This window comes from Priceomyces carsonii, assembly GCF_900007245.1.
Source record: "Priceomyces carsonii strain CBS4050 genome assembly, scaffold: Debaryomyces_carsonii_scaffold_5, whole genome shotgun sequence".
Classification (NCBI taxonomy): Eukaryota; Fungi; Ascomycota; class Pichiomycetes; order Serinales; family Debaryomycetaceae; genus Priceomyces; species Priceomyces carsonii.
The window spans coordinates 246,202-259,672 of NW_026946678.1; the positions used below are offsets into that span (position 1 = coordinate 246,202).

General features: G+C 35.7%; 6 protein-coding genes across 6 annotated transcripts; 1 reads left to right on the plus strand and 5 right to left on the minus strand.

Moving 5' to 3' along the window:
* Positions 1-698: 698 nt before the first annotated feature.
* YPT53 (Rab family GTPase) lies at positions 699-1,349 on the plus strand (the record flags this gene model as incomplete). The annotated part of the gene is made up of 1 exon (XM_062954431.1): positions 699-1,349. One exon carries the CDS (start codon positions 699-701, stop codon positions 1,347-1,349), a length of 651 nt encoding a protein of 216 aa, XP_062811135.1.
* Positions 1,350-1,406: 57 nt separating this feature from the next.
* Positions 1,407-3,275, minus strand: PRCAT00004439001 (non-canonical poly(A) polymerase; the record flags this gene model as incomplete). The annotated part of the gene is made up of 1 exon (XM_062954433.1): positions 1,407-3,275. One exon carries the CDS (start codon positions 3,273-3,275, stop codon positions 1,407-1,409), a length of 1,869 nt encoding a protein of 622 aa, XP_062811136.1.
* A 78-nt stretch (positions 3,276-3,353) lies between these two features.
* Positions 3,354-5,552, minus strand: PRCAT00004440001 (protein kinase; the record flags this gene model as incomplete). The annotated part of the gene is made up of 1 exon (XM_062954434.1): positions 3,354-5,552. The coding sequence occupies one exon, from the start codon at positions 5,550-5,552 to the stop codon at positions 3,354-3,356; it is 2,199 nt and encodes a 732-aa protein (XP_062811137.1).
* A 181-nt stretch (positions 5,553-5,733) lies between these two features.
* On the minus strand, positions 5,734-10,275 carry PRCAT00004441001 (DNA-binding protein; the record flags this gene model as incomplete). Its single annotated transcript, XM_062954435.1, has 1 exon — positions 5,734-10,275. One exon carries the CDS (start codon positions 10,273-10,275, stop codon positions 5,734-5,736), a length of 4,542 nt encoding a protein of 1,513 aa, XP_062811138.1.
* Positions 10,276-10,545: 270 nt separating this feature from the next.
* On the minus strand, positions 10,546-12,531 carry PRCAT00004442001 (uncharacterized protein; the record flags this gene model as incomplete). The annotated part of the gene is made up of 1 exon (XM_062954436.1): positions 10,546-12,531. The coding sequence occupies one exon, from the start codon at positions 12,529-12,531 to the stop codon at positions 10,546-10,548; it is 1,986 nt and encodes a 661-aa protein (XP_062811139.1).
* Positions 12,532-12,815: 284 nt separating this feature from the next.
* Positions 12,816-13,409, minus strand: PRCAT00004443001 (uncharacterized protein; the record flags this gene model as incomplete). Its single annotated transcript, XM_062954437.1, has 1 exon — positions 12,816-13,409. One exon carries the CDS (start codon positions 13,407-13,409, stop codon positions 12,816-12,818), a length of 594 nt encoding a protein of 197 aa, XP_062811140.1.
* Positions 13,410-13,471: the final 62 nt, after the last annotated feature.

The following is a 13,471-nucleotide window of genomic DNA, read 5'->3' on the forward strand; positions in this document are numbered from 1 at the left end:
GTAATAGCATTTTGCAACAGTCAGGCGACTGTTGTCTCACATCGTTTTGTGTCCGCTTCATTTATATGCTATTTATGAAGTTCTAACCTGTACCATAGCAGATTCGGATTTCAAAAGAAGAGAACGTTCAGAAATGGATTGTTAGGTTCTCACTCATAAAAACTTGAAAGACTCATTCAAAAATGGCCTGATTGCTCATATTTTATGTCGACTACCGGGAGTTATTTTAACCTACATAAATAAGACAAAGGCTAATTTATACGTAGGATGCCACAAAAAAAAGCAGAACATGACAATTGCTAATTAATGCAAATATGTTCAATGATTGCAATGGGTTACTACCAATATTCTTTATTCATGAGAGGCAGTTGATGACAGTTTAAGAAGCGAAAAGTTCTATGTCGATGGAATAAGTACAGAGGATTACTGACTCAGGTAAGAGAAGGAAGGATCTTTTTTTTTTTGTTCTTTTTGATTATCAAGACTTATAGCGTAGAAACTTCCAATTATACGCGTAGGATAATATCAACGTTGGCACTCCTAAGTCATCTCAGTAGAATTAAAATTCATAGAGTTTCTTAGACAGATCGCAGGCAGTTTATCTGATATACTTTGACGTTGTCTGCAGTATCTAAAATAACATTATCTCACTTACAAAGTCATCCCAAGCAAGACTGGCAAGATTAAAATCAAGTGCTATGGACGATTCAAGGATAGCAGTTCCAGCGTATAAGGTGGTTGTTTTGGGGGATTCTTCTGTTGGTAAAACGTCTTTAATACATCGATTTGCTTCAGACACATTTAATCAGCATACGTCTAATACTATAGGAGCCGCATTTATAACAATTGAACATAGTTCTAAAAGCAAAGAAGATCGTAAGCTTAAATTAGAGATATGGGATACAGCGGGACAGGAGAGATATAAATCATTGACTCCTATGTACTATCGGAATGCAAATGTTGCCTTGATCTGCTTTGATTTGTCAAACGTTGTGACTTTAGATAAGGCCAAGTATTGGTTAGAGCAATTATTGTTGAACTCTGGATCCCAATCACAAGCAGCTACCATAAAATTAATTGGAACTAAGCAAGATTTAATAGAAAATAACGAGACATCGAGAGTAGTGACTGATTTTTGTGAACAAAATCACTTAACATTTTACAAGACTAGCGCCAAAACGAGGGAAGGAATAGATGCTCTTTTTGACGAAATGATTGACGAAATTGATGAACAATTTTTTGTCAAGTTTTACGAAAACCAAAAACAGCTACAAGATGCTAACTCTAAGAGTACAATAAATAATATTAACTTCTTGAATTATAATCCAAGCAACAACCGATGCTGTTGAAGATATTGGAAGTGATAGTCTATGTGATGCAATCGTATTAATCATATGTATCGTCTACTAAATCTCAATCCCCTTTTGGTGCCAATAATTTCTTTTGACGTCCTTATCAACAGAAGACTTCTTTTTTGACTCAAATTCCTCCTCATTTTTTGGATCAACATCATTACTATCATTTGATTCAGACTCGGATTCCAAATTTTCAAGACTCAAATAGTCAGCGACTTTTTTTTCATTAGAATTGCTTTTTTCAGCAAACGTGGTATCATCATCAGTTGCAACTGATACGTCTGAAAAATAGAGCTCATCGCTTTTGGCCTGCTTTACTAGCAGCTCTTTTATTTCATGGTTTATCAAGGCATCATTAGCGACTTTATCTCTGTCGTCATTGAAATCTCGTTCTTTGCCTCTATATTTAATTATATCACCTAATATCAGTTGTCCTAATCTGTCTTTGTAAGAAGCGGCATTCAATTGATAGCATTTGTCTATAAGCATCTGATACGCACCCCCAAATGCTTTTTTAATATCTCTCAAATTGTAGGATGATCGACTTATATTGTTAGCTTGGTCCGAAGGATCCTGTATGATTATGGTAAACGGATTCTTTGAAGTATTTAGTTTGGGATAGTCTTTTTTTAATAAATATTTGGGTAGATCTGTTGTACTATCTATTGCAATTATCAAGTTGTCATAAGAAAAGTTGCGACCGTATAACTCAAAGAACTCAATTAATAACGTTCCCAAGTTATCAGATATGGAAATATTATTTGTCGCTAGTCTTGGGTGCATCTTTAAAAAATGATAACATAATATGATTGTAGAATATCCACCCAAACCTCCAACGTGAACATTATTAAGTTTTCTTGACCTTAGAAACTGCTTAACAGTAAGCACTAATTCTCGTAATCCAGGAGTAGAAGCAAGCCATTTCCTTATTTTCTTCGCAGCGTCAATACCGTTCGATCTTTCGAAAGAGATATCGATATGAATGCCTGTAGAAGGATCGACAAATTTAATAATGGGAACCTTAGCCTTTGCAATCACCTCTATATTTTTGGCCAACTTTTTATTTCTTAAGTAGGACGATAGCTGATAAAGACGTGATCTCTGTTCAAAATCACCGGTAGATGATATAACCACCATATCTATATCTGACCCCGGTAAATATAAGTCTGTAGCACTAGAGCCAAAAACATGCGTTTCTGTATTTTCCCAAAAGGAGCTTATCTGTTTCTTGAGCAGATTTATTACCTTATTCCTCGCCATTATCTCGTCTTTTGAGGGAGATATGTAGTTCACAAAATCGTTCATCTCTAGGGTTAGCCAATCAGCTATTTCTTTCTGTTTTGAATGATCATGATCTTGAATCCAAGGAAAAGAAGATCTGGAAGATTGTACTTCGGTACTTCCTAAGCCATCGTTGCTTATCCTTCCATCATCAGAATATTCTTCATAATTGTCTACGTCTTCTTCCGAAGAACTAAAGCCTAACTCAATAAAATCCAGGTTCCTCGCTAATTCGTTTGCTTCAAATTTTCGCTTCTTGGGCTTTGGACCCTCTTGATCATCACTCACTTTTTCAGTGACTCCTTCTTTACTATAATCATCGGAGTCATCTGATTCAATCACAACATCATCGTCATCTTTAAGTTCATCACGATCGCTTATATCTTTATTAGTATTCTTATCATCAGTATCATCGTCATCTTTATCAAGTAATACCAAGTCAGGCTCTCTTTTTTGTTCAAAGTCAAATAATAAACCAGAGTCTGAGTCGTCTTCATGCGAAGATAATGCTGCGTATTTATTCGTCGCAGTTAAAGACGTGGGAGACTTTGAAGTCTTCAAAGTCTTACTACGCTGTTTCTTTGACTTGGGCTTACCTTGAAGGCTTTCTCTTTTTCTTTTAGATCCCATATTACCCATATATAAATGCTTAAAAGCTGAATATCGTACGTGAAAAAATATATACTAAAACAAGTTTCGTTATCATGTGATGAGATTTTAGTTCAAAAAATTATTCTCGTTGAAGAGATAAAAGAGTACCATTACCGACCCATTAAAAGCCATGAGAAGTGATCTCGAAACCTTCAGCAAGTTCAATGACAAGTCAAAGTAAAAGCTGGACAATAAAACTAACTTAAACGTTAATTTAATGTTTGATGAAGCTCTTTTTAATGTCGTATCAGTAACCAACAAATATATAGCATAGACGACCATTGAAATATAATCTTCTTTAGAGAACCTGTTCCTTAAGAGTTTACGAGTGAGTCGTGGAGCAACATTTTTTTGGGCTTCTTCCCGATCTATGTGGGTCACGTCTATAACATCTCTTTCTAAAATCGAAGTATCGTCATCTGCTTCATCATTATGCATATTATCAGATGATCGGTCCTTAGAGACATATGAATTTCGGATATAAGGCTCCGATAATATACTGAAGTTATCTATTGGTTCTTCTGAGGCTTTTGTATCAGCTTCAGAAACTTGAATGAAATACTTCCACTTGATATCCCGCAAACAATCAATGACCTCTGAGATAGGGATACGGTGTACGTTTTCTAACCGTTCACCCTCAAGCTCATCACCACCTTTGATCATACCATATATGAGGTGTTCAAATTCATTCATAACTGCAATATTCGAGATTTCAGCGCCCTCTCTACTAGAAATTGACGCATGAAACCAACTATGAAACTTAAACTGAGTCAAGTCAAAATACCAGTTACTTATCTGCTGACGTATAATTTCTGGATCCTTTTCATTGGCAATAAACTCAGAAAAAGGCAAATTTCCTACGCATAACCAGCATAGAATGAGGCCCAAAGAATATATATCACTATCAAATGTAAACTCGTTAACGTATTTTTTTGAATTTGATATCGAGGGATCGAATCCTGTGAAGAACCAGAGCTCAGGTGCAGTGAATTCCAAAGTGCCAGTATTACCACGTCTCTCCTCATTGTATACTTCACCTGACGGAAAAGCATTAATATGCTTATTGATAAATTTTCCTTCACCAAAATCTGAGACTAATACCCGCGGTAGCCTGCTTTGCGCAAGGTCAAACTCTTCAACTGATTTGAAACTGTTGCCTGATGAAGAGCCCTTGTATTGAATATCTAACAAACAATTAGAGGGTTTTAAATCTCGATGTAGAATTCCATGCAGATGCAAATAATATACTCCATTAGCGACATCTTTAAAGAATTTCCAAATTTCGAAATCTGACAACCATGGATGTATATTTTCATCCTTTAATTGGTTATGTAATGCATGATTTTTACGTTTACGTCGTTCCAATTCCACTTTTTCTTTGAACGATAATAACTTGTAAGGCTGAAAATGGCGAACAATTAAATCTTCCAAATGGCCACCATCGCAGTACTGCTGCAAAATGTACACATAAGGTATTTTCGTATCATAGTTCTTCGCATTTGACTTGGAGTCAGCTGGTAATACAAATACCGACAGTTCATCGATACTTCCCAATTCCAACCAAACATGGTTATATGTAATTAAATTATTCTCGTTCGCTCCTTTAACAGACAATTCATATAATATCAAGACTTCATTCAAAACGTGCTCAAGAAATTCAAATTGATCTCCAATAACTATTCGTTTTACAGCATACGTTCCCAATTGAATATTATTCAACATATGTACTACTTTGTAGACTTGCGAGTGAGCACCAGAGCCCAAATTGTATGGCGGAACTTTCTTGAAAAACCTCTTGAAGTACCCTTGGTTGAAAATATTTTTGGGAAGCGAACGTGTTTCATAAGAATCCTCTTTGGTAGGAAGCTCTCCTAGTAATTTGAAGTAGTTTTGATGTCTATATCTGCCGGAATTATTAGATGAAAATATTCCAGAGCCATCCCTGCTAGAAATAGACTTCAATCTTGCACGTTGCCTTGCGTTGTCATCAGAAGAACCAAAGTGCGACCAAGTGAAGCCACAAGCTGGGCACTCAATTTGATCCTGTTCGCTATTTTTCAGACCGTTCTTGAAATGGTTCCGTTGGTAACCATCATCCGAATAGCCAGGTTCCGTATCCAGACGGCTATTTGTTGATCGCTCAACTCTTCCATTCGTAGATAACAATTGTAACGTGTTTTGCTGATTATTGTGAAGAACTAGAAGGCCATGAGTTGGATCGTGATAAACAATTTCATTATTCGGATTATAAGGAACAATAGACATCAATATACTTCAGCTAGTCAAGTGGCTAGTTTCACATAGATTTGGTCAATGCTGTAAAAATATGTTTCAGATATGTTTCCTTGCTAAGATGTCCTTCACATATGGTACTGCATGAAACATAAAAAAGTGATCGTGATTGTTTATCTATAGACTACTTTGACTATTGAATTAACTAGCTATGTTAGCTCTGAGGTGGAATACTTCTCATTCTGAGCATCAATTGCATAAGCCTTGTTTCGAGTTGATGCTTTTCATCAGCAGTTAGTTTCGATATTTCCTCATCCAGAATTGCATCCAAAATACTCGATATCAGACCGAAATCACCACGTTCTGATAAGGATTTCAGTGGTGCCTCTCGAACCAACTCAGGGCAGTCTTTTGAGGTAGAAGTAACCAGGGAAACGACATTATCGTTGCTCTCACTTGACTCTTTTGAAGAAGTACTAAATTGGCTAGACAAATTCGTAGATCTTAAAAGGAGATTCTCTTTAGACAGCGAGCTCTTCGGAGAGTTTTCTATAAGTTTGCTCTTTTCAGGACTGGTTCTCAGTTCTGTGATTGTATAATGATTGGGTCTTTTTTTTGTGTGTTTTGATGGTTTTGCAGTCTGCGGAGAACCATCGTTGAGGCTGATAATACTACCAGTCTCTTGAAAACCATCTGCTTCATCTGGTGAAATCGAGCCATCAAGTAGTGATTCAAGTGAAGTCATAGAACCATCATTCTTATCAGTCATTAGAAAAGATGATTGGATTCGTCTTGAAAAAGCATTCTCTTCATCCATGCTGTCATTTGGAGTCATAAGACCATTACTTTCATAACTGCCTATATCGCTTTCAGATCTCGGGGATGAATCCCCGTTTGAATTCTCATATTTTTGAAATTCATCAATGCGCTCTGAGACCTTCGCCTTCTTGGGTATTGACATATCCCCTTCACTCTCTAAAAACTTCCTTTTATCAAGAGTATTTCTATTTTCGAGCAGGGATTCTGAGTTTGCCTTTTTGGTGTCTTTTTTGAGATTAAAACTATTTTCGACGTCATTTGATATTGAATATTCTTCACTTGTATGTATTGCAGAGTTCTCCCTTGGTGACTGGAGAGAATTATCATAAATAGTATTGGCGGGTATTTTAGTTTTTGCGTCGCTTTGGTCGATGCTTTGATCAACGACTGATGATAGCTTGCTTGTAACTAGAGCTGTGAAACTGTGAAGATTAAAGTTGTGACTCTCCCTCTCCCTATCATTACACAGTTCATTTGAGTCCAATCCCTTATTCTCTTGCTGATACCCTTCATAGTCTTCAGAACTAGTTTTTGTTTTACTCTTGTACTCTTGTGCAGGTATAGAAGAGCTATCGCTATTAGCTTTCCTCCTGCGACTTAACCGACCTTTAGGGCGGCCCCTCGGGCGACTGTTGCAGAATTTGGATAAGACATTAGTCGAGCTCTCACCAGTTTCCTTCTTGTGCTCTGATTCTTGAAAGCTGCTTAATGCCTTATCAATATGAAGCTCCGAGTTACGATCTAACCAGCATCTCTTTAAAGAAGGCAATTTAGCCCAATTATTCCTTACATAAGGCTTCACATCAATTTCTGATTGTTCATATGTAACAACAAGTACATTGTCAAGTATCTCAAAGTTGTCGCTTTTCAGGAGATTCGAAAGATAGTCTTTCCAAATTTGCGAAATTTCAAAACGATGAAAGCCTTGAATATCATTAAGTTTTCTGATTATGTCTCCTACCAAGGCCAGAATTTCCGAGTCATATCTATTATAAATTAAAAACTTGAAAAAGTAAACAAATGAATCATAATTCTCAAGCTTTTGTTTCATTAAAGAATTCGTGTGAGCTTTAAGCAATTCACACAGCATGTTATGCGACAATGAAATGTAATATTCAAACATCCGTAAAGACCATGTGTGAACATCCAAGCTCTTCAAAAGTTTCGACGCTTCATCAACGTTACTCTTTGCAGTTGCAAACTCAATAAGTTTTTTCGCTATATCTTCTGACTCGTTGTCAAGAATTCCACTAATATCCTTACATGTTTCAAAGTCTGTTTCAGTAACGACAGAAATAAAGTTCACAATCATCTTAAGCTTATGACTGGACTCACTTTCTTTAGTTTCCTTGAAAAGTTTTGTCAAATCTTGTAATAAAGCCATACTGTCTGCCTTCGCAAGTCCTGATAAAATTAAATCCAATAACTCTTTCAATTGATCATCTCCCACCTTGATATTATAATTCTCTATTATAGTTAGATAGGAACTAGAAGTATAGCCTGATCTGTTAGTGTGTCTCACTAAAGAAGATGAATCAAACGTCTCACGCAAAGAGATTACCAATTTGCTTGTGGCCTCCGATGAAACATTAGAATGCTTGAATAGAACATCCAAAATAATTGGCATACTATCAATAATATCAAAAGTACTTTGCGAGACTTTGATCTCTTTTTTTGTAGATAATTTGATAGTATTTAAAAGTTCTGTGATTAATTCTACCTTTTGCTCAACAAATATTAGTTCTAACTGTAAGATGACTGTGACACAAGGTATCAATTTATCAAAATGATTATATATCCATCTGGAAGGCAAAGGAGCTAATTCATTTAGTGAAATTGGCTCACTTGAAAGACATCTGAACTCATTATGAGATTTCCCAAGTGAAGCAGTTGAATTTTTTAACAATTTAGTTAATAGATTGAACCCTAGATTATTCATATAAGGACTAGAGCTTCCTCTTTTGAAGTAAAAAAACATTAAAACAGGCTGCAAAATCCTGTCCCAATAAATATGCATGTACTTCGTTGATGACTTCTGCGACATAGGGTTCACCAACGTATATATAATACAAAGAAACAAATCATGTAGCCCGTCAATAAGATCCTTTTGATCTTCAATTTCCGACACATTTAGTATCGCGTGAGTTAGTAATCTTACTTTCGGTTTGAAGGTATTATTTATAATTTGAGATTTTTGTTTCCCACCTTGAAGTTGAGTATCAAAGAACTTTTGCGTATTTGACAAGTCATTGTGACACACTCTGTAGACTACCGTCTTGAAGGATGTAATTGCTAATAACTTTGCTGAGTTTCCATGTCCTTGAAAACAAGCATTTTGAATCTCCATCCATCTTGAAAGAAAGCACCAAGCTTCAAAGCCAGAGTTTCCCGAATTGCATAACAATGTTATAGCCATCCATATTTCCATTGCAGGCTTTGATTGACCATTGTTAATCATTGTTCTTAGACCTGAATTGACATACTCCATAGCCAATATATCCAGATCGGCTTCAAAAATACTTCCTTCTGAAAAGAAAGACTTGAAATTCTTGGGTAAATTTGATTCCAAAAAAGAATCAACCTGCAACATTGCATTCTTGTTGTCAAGAAAGTGCTTTGAAATTTCTAATAATACCAGAGAACCAATCGCCATACACTTGTAATAAGCTTGTGAGGTAAGTGAACAAACATTGATCAATAACAAGCCGAACCAATGTCTAAAATTTTTTGACATCATGCTAGGAAAGGTTTGTACCAAATTTCTGATACTTATAAATCTTTCTGTGAGGATTGAGGGGCTTGGAAAACTCTTCATATTAAGAAGACTAAACAAGATCCGTTCCGGAAGATCAGAGTTTTCAAAAACTATTCTTTTTTTCTTAATGCTAAAATTGTATTCTTTTATGATTCCCAAATACGATGCTACTAGGGCCTTGGAAGTGGTTGTAGTAACTATAGTGGAGCAAGAATGTAAAAAAAACCACTTGATGTCATCAGCAGGTATCAACAAATTTAACTCGGGATCAGAAATAAAATTACCAATTAATCTAAGAGCTTGTGAAATGACTCTAATACTGAAGGGATCATTTTTGGACTTACTTCTCTGGTTTTCTTTCTCAATCTCCGCGGGGAATAATATCGATTCATACTTTATTATATCCTTTCGAATATACGACGTTAGTTCACTGACAATATTGTTATCAGAATACCTTACTGTAGGTTGAAATACTTGGGTTTTACCATTAATTATTTGTCTGCTTGCTCCAAATATTTTACGTAAGGCTTCATTTTCAGATTTATTAAGACTGTTTAAGGTTGCATAAACTTCAAACCTCTTATTAAATGATTCATCACTAAGCACACGAAGGCAACCTTGAATTAACTGTGGTAATTCAGGAGACCCATGTGGCAACTGAATTACAGTGCCTTGTAACCAAAAATTGTTATTGCCTGGCCAATACAGATCTCGACCATTGCCAGACTGCTTGGACCAAAGAGCTGTGTTATTAGGATCAATCAGTTGGTTACACCCGCCATGAGTAGGTTTCAAGATAGATCTTTTCGGGGTACTGAATTTATCAGGGGAGCTAGGCATATCACTTAATAATTCATCTGAAAATGCTACTGTTTTTTTCTTTCTGATTGGTGACGAAGATTCCAAATACCTAGATTGAAGAGGACTCTCATATGAGGACCTCTTGATAGGAGAAGACAACAATTCGTCTATGTCATTCTCTTTTTCATCTTCTCTAGAATTGACCTCCTCGTGATGGCTCATCTTCATACATTGAGTGTTGAGGTCGGCGTCCTGTCCTGAGGCAATGCGATTGTAACGAGGTATTGAAGTATGCTTTGTATCCGCTGAATTCGATGATTTGTCAGCAAGTACCACAGCTGACCTCACTTTAGGTCTTCCTGGTCTCTTTTGATTCTTCATATTAGTTGCATTTGATTCTGCAAATCTCGATCTATGTATCACCTGCACTCTTTTTATTAATGTCTGGCTCTCCTTTTTTTCCAATTATTGAGCTCAAGGTTGAAAGAGCTCTAGGAAAATGTATTACTGAGTCCAATTCTGACAATTGTCTCCTGAATAATCGCTGCCTACTTTTCAAGATACATCTTGACGATAATTTGCAAAATGTTTTTAGATACGCGTCTTTAACGGGAGTGCACATAAAATATGGCATCGATTACTACCTATATACTACGCCTTGGATCTTTTCGACTCCGGTAGGTTCAAAGTATCATCAGAATCAACCAGCCTCTTCCTTGAGTCATGAGAATCTTTAGATATGCTTGTTAGCATCAGCGGATTCAACAAATCACCGAATTTGAGCCAGTCTGTTGATCTCATCTTCCTGAATTGTTTCCATATTAAGACGTTTCGTTCTTCCAATATTTGTGCTTTTCTTAAAGGCTCCACTTCGTCATCTATCTTCTCATTAACTCCAGATATATGTTGTTGATAATCAATGGTCCCAACATTCTTCAGATCTTCTAATCTCTCAAGGCCAGTCGGAATTTTCATTTTCCGTGACAATTGAGGAGTTGCATATAGATTGAAATAACGCTTAGTTTTGAATGGAAAGACAGAACTTCTCTTCTCATTGATTTGCTTAAGTTCTTCTGAATTCAATAGCTTGTCGTAAAAAAGTGACTTTCCAGTGGAATGGTCTTTTCCGAATATTAGCCAACCATACCACGAAATTTCGGTAAGTGTTAAGTGTTGTAGCAAGAATGAAAACTGATTGTCTATACTGCGAAAGCTTCTGAGCATTTCGCGTTTAATTTTATAATATAAGCTGACAAGGCTATCCGGTGGGGAATCATCTGTTAGATGCTTTATGTTTGTAGGTGCTTTTAACGACTTGAGAAATTCTCTCTTGTTGGAGCTATTCAACTCATAGAATAAGCTACATATGATGTAGATTTGTAATAGTAATGTTTGCCTATACTTTGAATTTTCAAATTGGGTTTCAAAAAAGGATAAATCTTCTTGCATGTATTTTTCATACGAAGAATCTCTCCTAGTGTCTTCAAAAGGAGTTATCCAATAACTTTCAGGAAAATAGATTTTTTTTTCATATCTTTGCTTTAAGTATTGAGCTTCGTATTCAGAGATAGGTTTGGGAACTGCAAATTGGTCTACCTTTGGCACAGTAGCAGCGTAAGTAATTTCATCTTCGATCAAAACTTTATAAACTCTATGCATTGTCTCAGATGTTTTTTGTAAATTTTTCTGATTTGACGGCTTTAAAAAGAAGTATGGATCGTTGAATAATTTTTTCACTTGAATAACGTCTTTCAAAAACTCTCTTTCATTTCTGTATTTCGTTGCCGGCACAATCTCTTTCACCATTCTGTTCGAAGTTAAAAAATATTTGTTTAAACCAGTGTTATCTTCGAACGCAAAAACATTTGCAATAAACACTCTCACTCTATATTGAAAAAGGTCATTGAACGTATCCTTCTTATATGAATCCCTTTTCCCTTGAGAAGTTTTAAAACTCAACTTATCCGTCAAAGTATTACAAATTTCGAGTAGGGAAATTCGATCTGCAATAGCATTTCTATCAAAGATCTTTTGTTGAATAATAGATCTCCTAGATTCCATATAGAACCAAAATTTATCCACTGCTTCTGTAGATTTGCATATGAGCATATCCAGTACCTGTGATATGTTAGAAAAGAATGAACTCTTGATAGATGCAAATCCTTTGTCGATCTTAAAAATTTGAAAATCAAGAAGAAGACAAATAGCGTTATAAAACTTAAGCTCATTTATGGTAAGATAATAGCTCCCCAATTTTATGTTTTTAAGTTCATTTTCGCTTGAATTCAATATGTTTTCTGCTATTATTAAATCTATTGCTCTTTGAAATGCTATTGAAATTATGAACTGTTTGGTTTTTTGATCTAAATCTGCATTGAAAATAGCAACATCGTTTTCTAAACTGGACGACTCGCCTGTACCTTCAGCATTGGAGTTGTTGAAGTTAATCGTATAATTTATACTATCTTCTAGAAGTTGATCTTCTAAAATGGTCTCATGAGGCTCGAATACTGAGGCATCAGATAATTCCAAGAGATAATTGAAATCGTTGGACGATACGAAATCATCCACCATCAATTTAAGTGACTTGGCACATTCATCTATTGATGGAGATAGTTTATTCTTCTCCAGTACCATTTTTTCAACAGCCTTGCTATGCTTAAGTTCTAGTAGGTATAGATAAAAACCTTGATCGATTCACAGAATAATTTGCATATATATATATATATACAGGAAAATGCTAAGTATTATGAACACATCTTGATGACAGAATGAAGGGTAGGTTTTGAAAGAATTAATCTAAATGTCATCTAAAGTGATATCCAAGTACAATGGGGTATAAATAGTGGTATTTTGAGCAAAAAGAGGGTACTCATCGAGTGATATGGGCACTCTCGGATTCTTTTAATTCACTCTTTCAACTATAAGTCAAAATTTTTTGACCGTCCCTTTTTTTTGTCACTTTGCTTCTTCTTATTAAATAGTCTTTTTTCCTTTCTATCTTCCTTAATTTCTTCCCATTTCTTTTTGTCATCCTCACTTATTTCAGAAGGAAAATATGAAAGTGCCTTTATCTCATGCAACAATTTCTTGAAGCAATCTTCGGTATTTACATCTCTATTTCTTGTCAAATCACTTTGAAGTATCAAACCTCCACTTTTAGTTTCGTATCTAAGTTTTTTGATAGAAAGTTGATACCTAATGGGTCCGGGAATCCAATAACAAAACTGTGAATTTAACCATTGATCTGGAGTAAGAGATACCGTGGCTTTACTCGATGTTTTATTGACCTTTTGGCCACCTGCCCCAGACGCTCTACTGTATGTTATCTCGAAGACAGAAATGGGAATTTTATCGACCGTGAAAGTCTGTAGCCAGTGCTTGGCTTTTTCAACCTCTTTTTCGGAGAATTCAGATGAAGTCGAATTAAAGCGATAAAAGCTTGTTAAACAATTTGGTTGACATTTAAATAGACGCTTTTGAAGATTGGAAAGTACAAGAATCCTAGAGTACATGGGCGTTACTCAAAAGAAAAGCTACTAGAAGCTGAGTGATCAGCATTTTCGCGGATAATTAC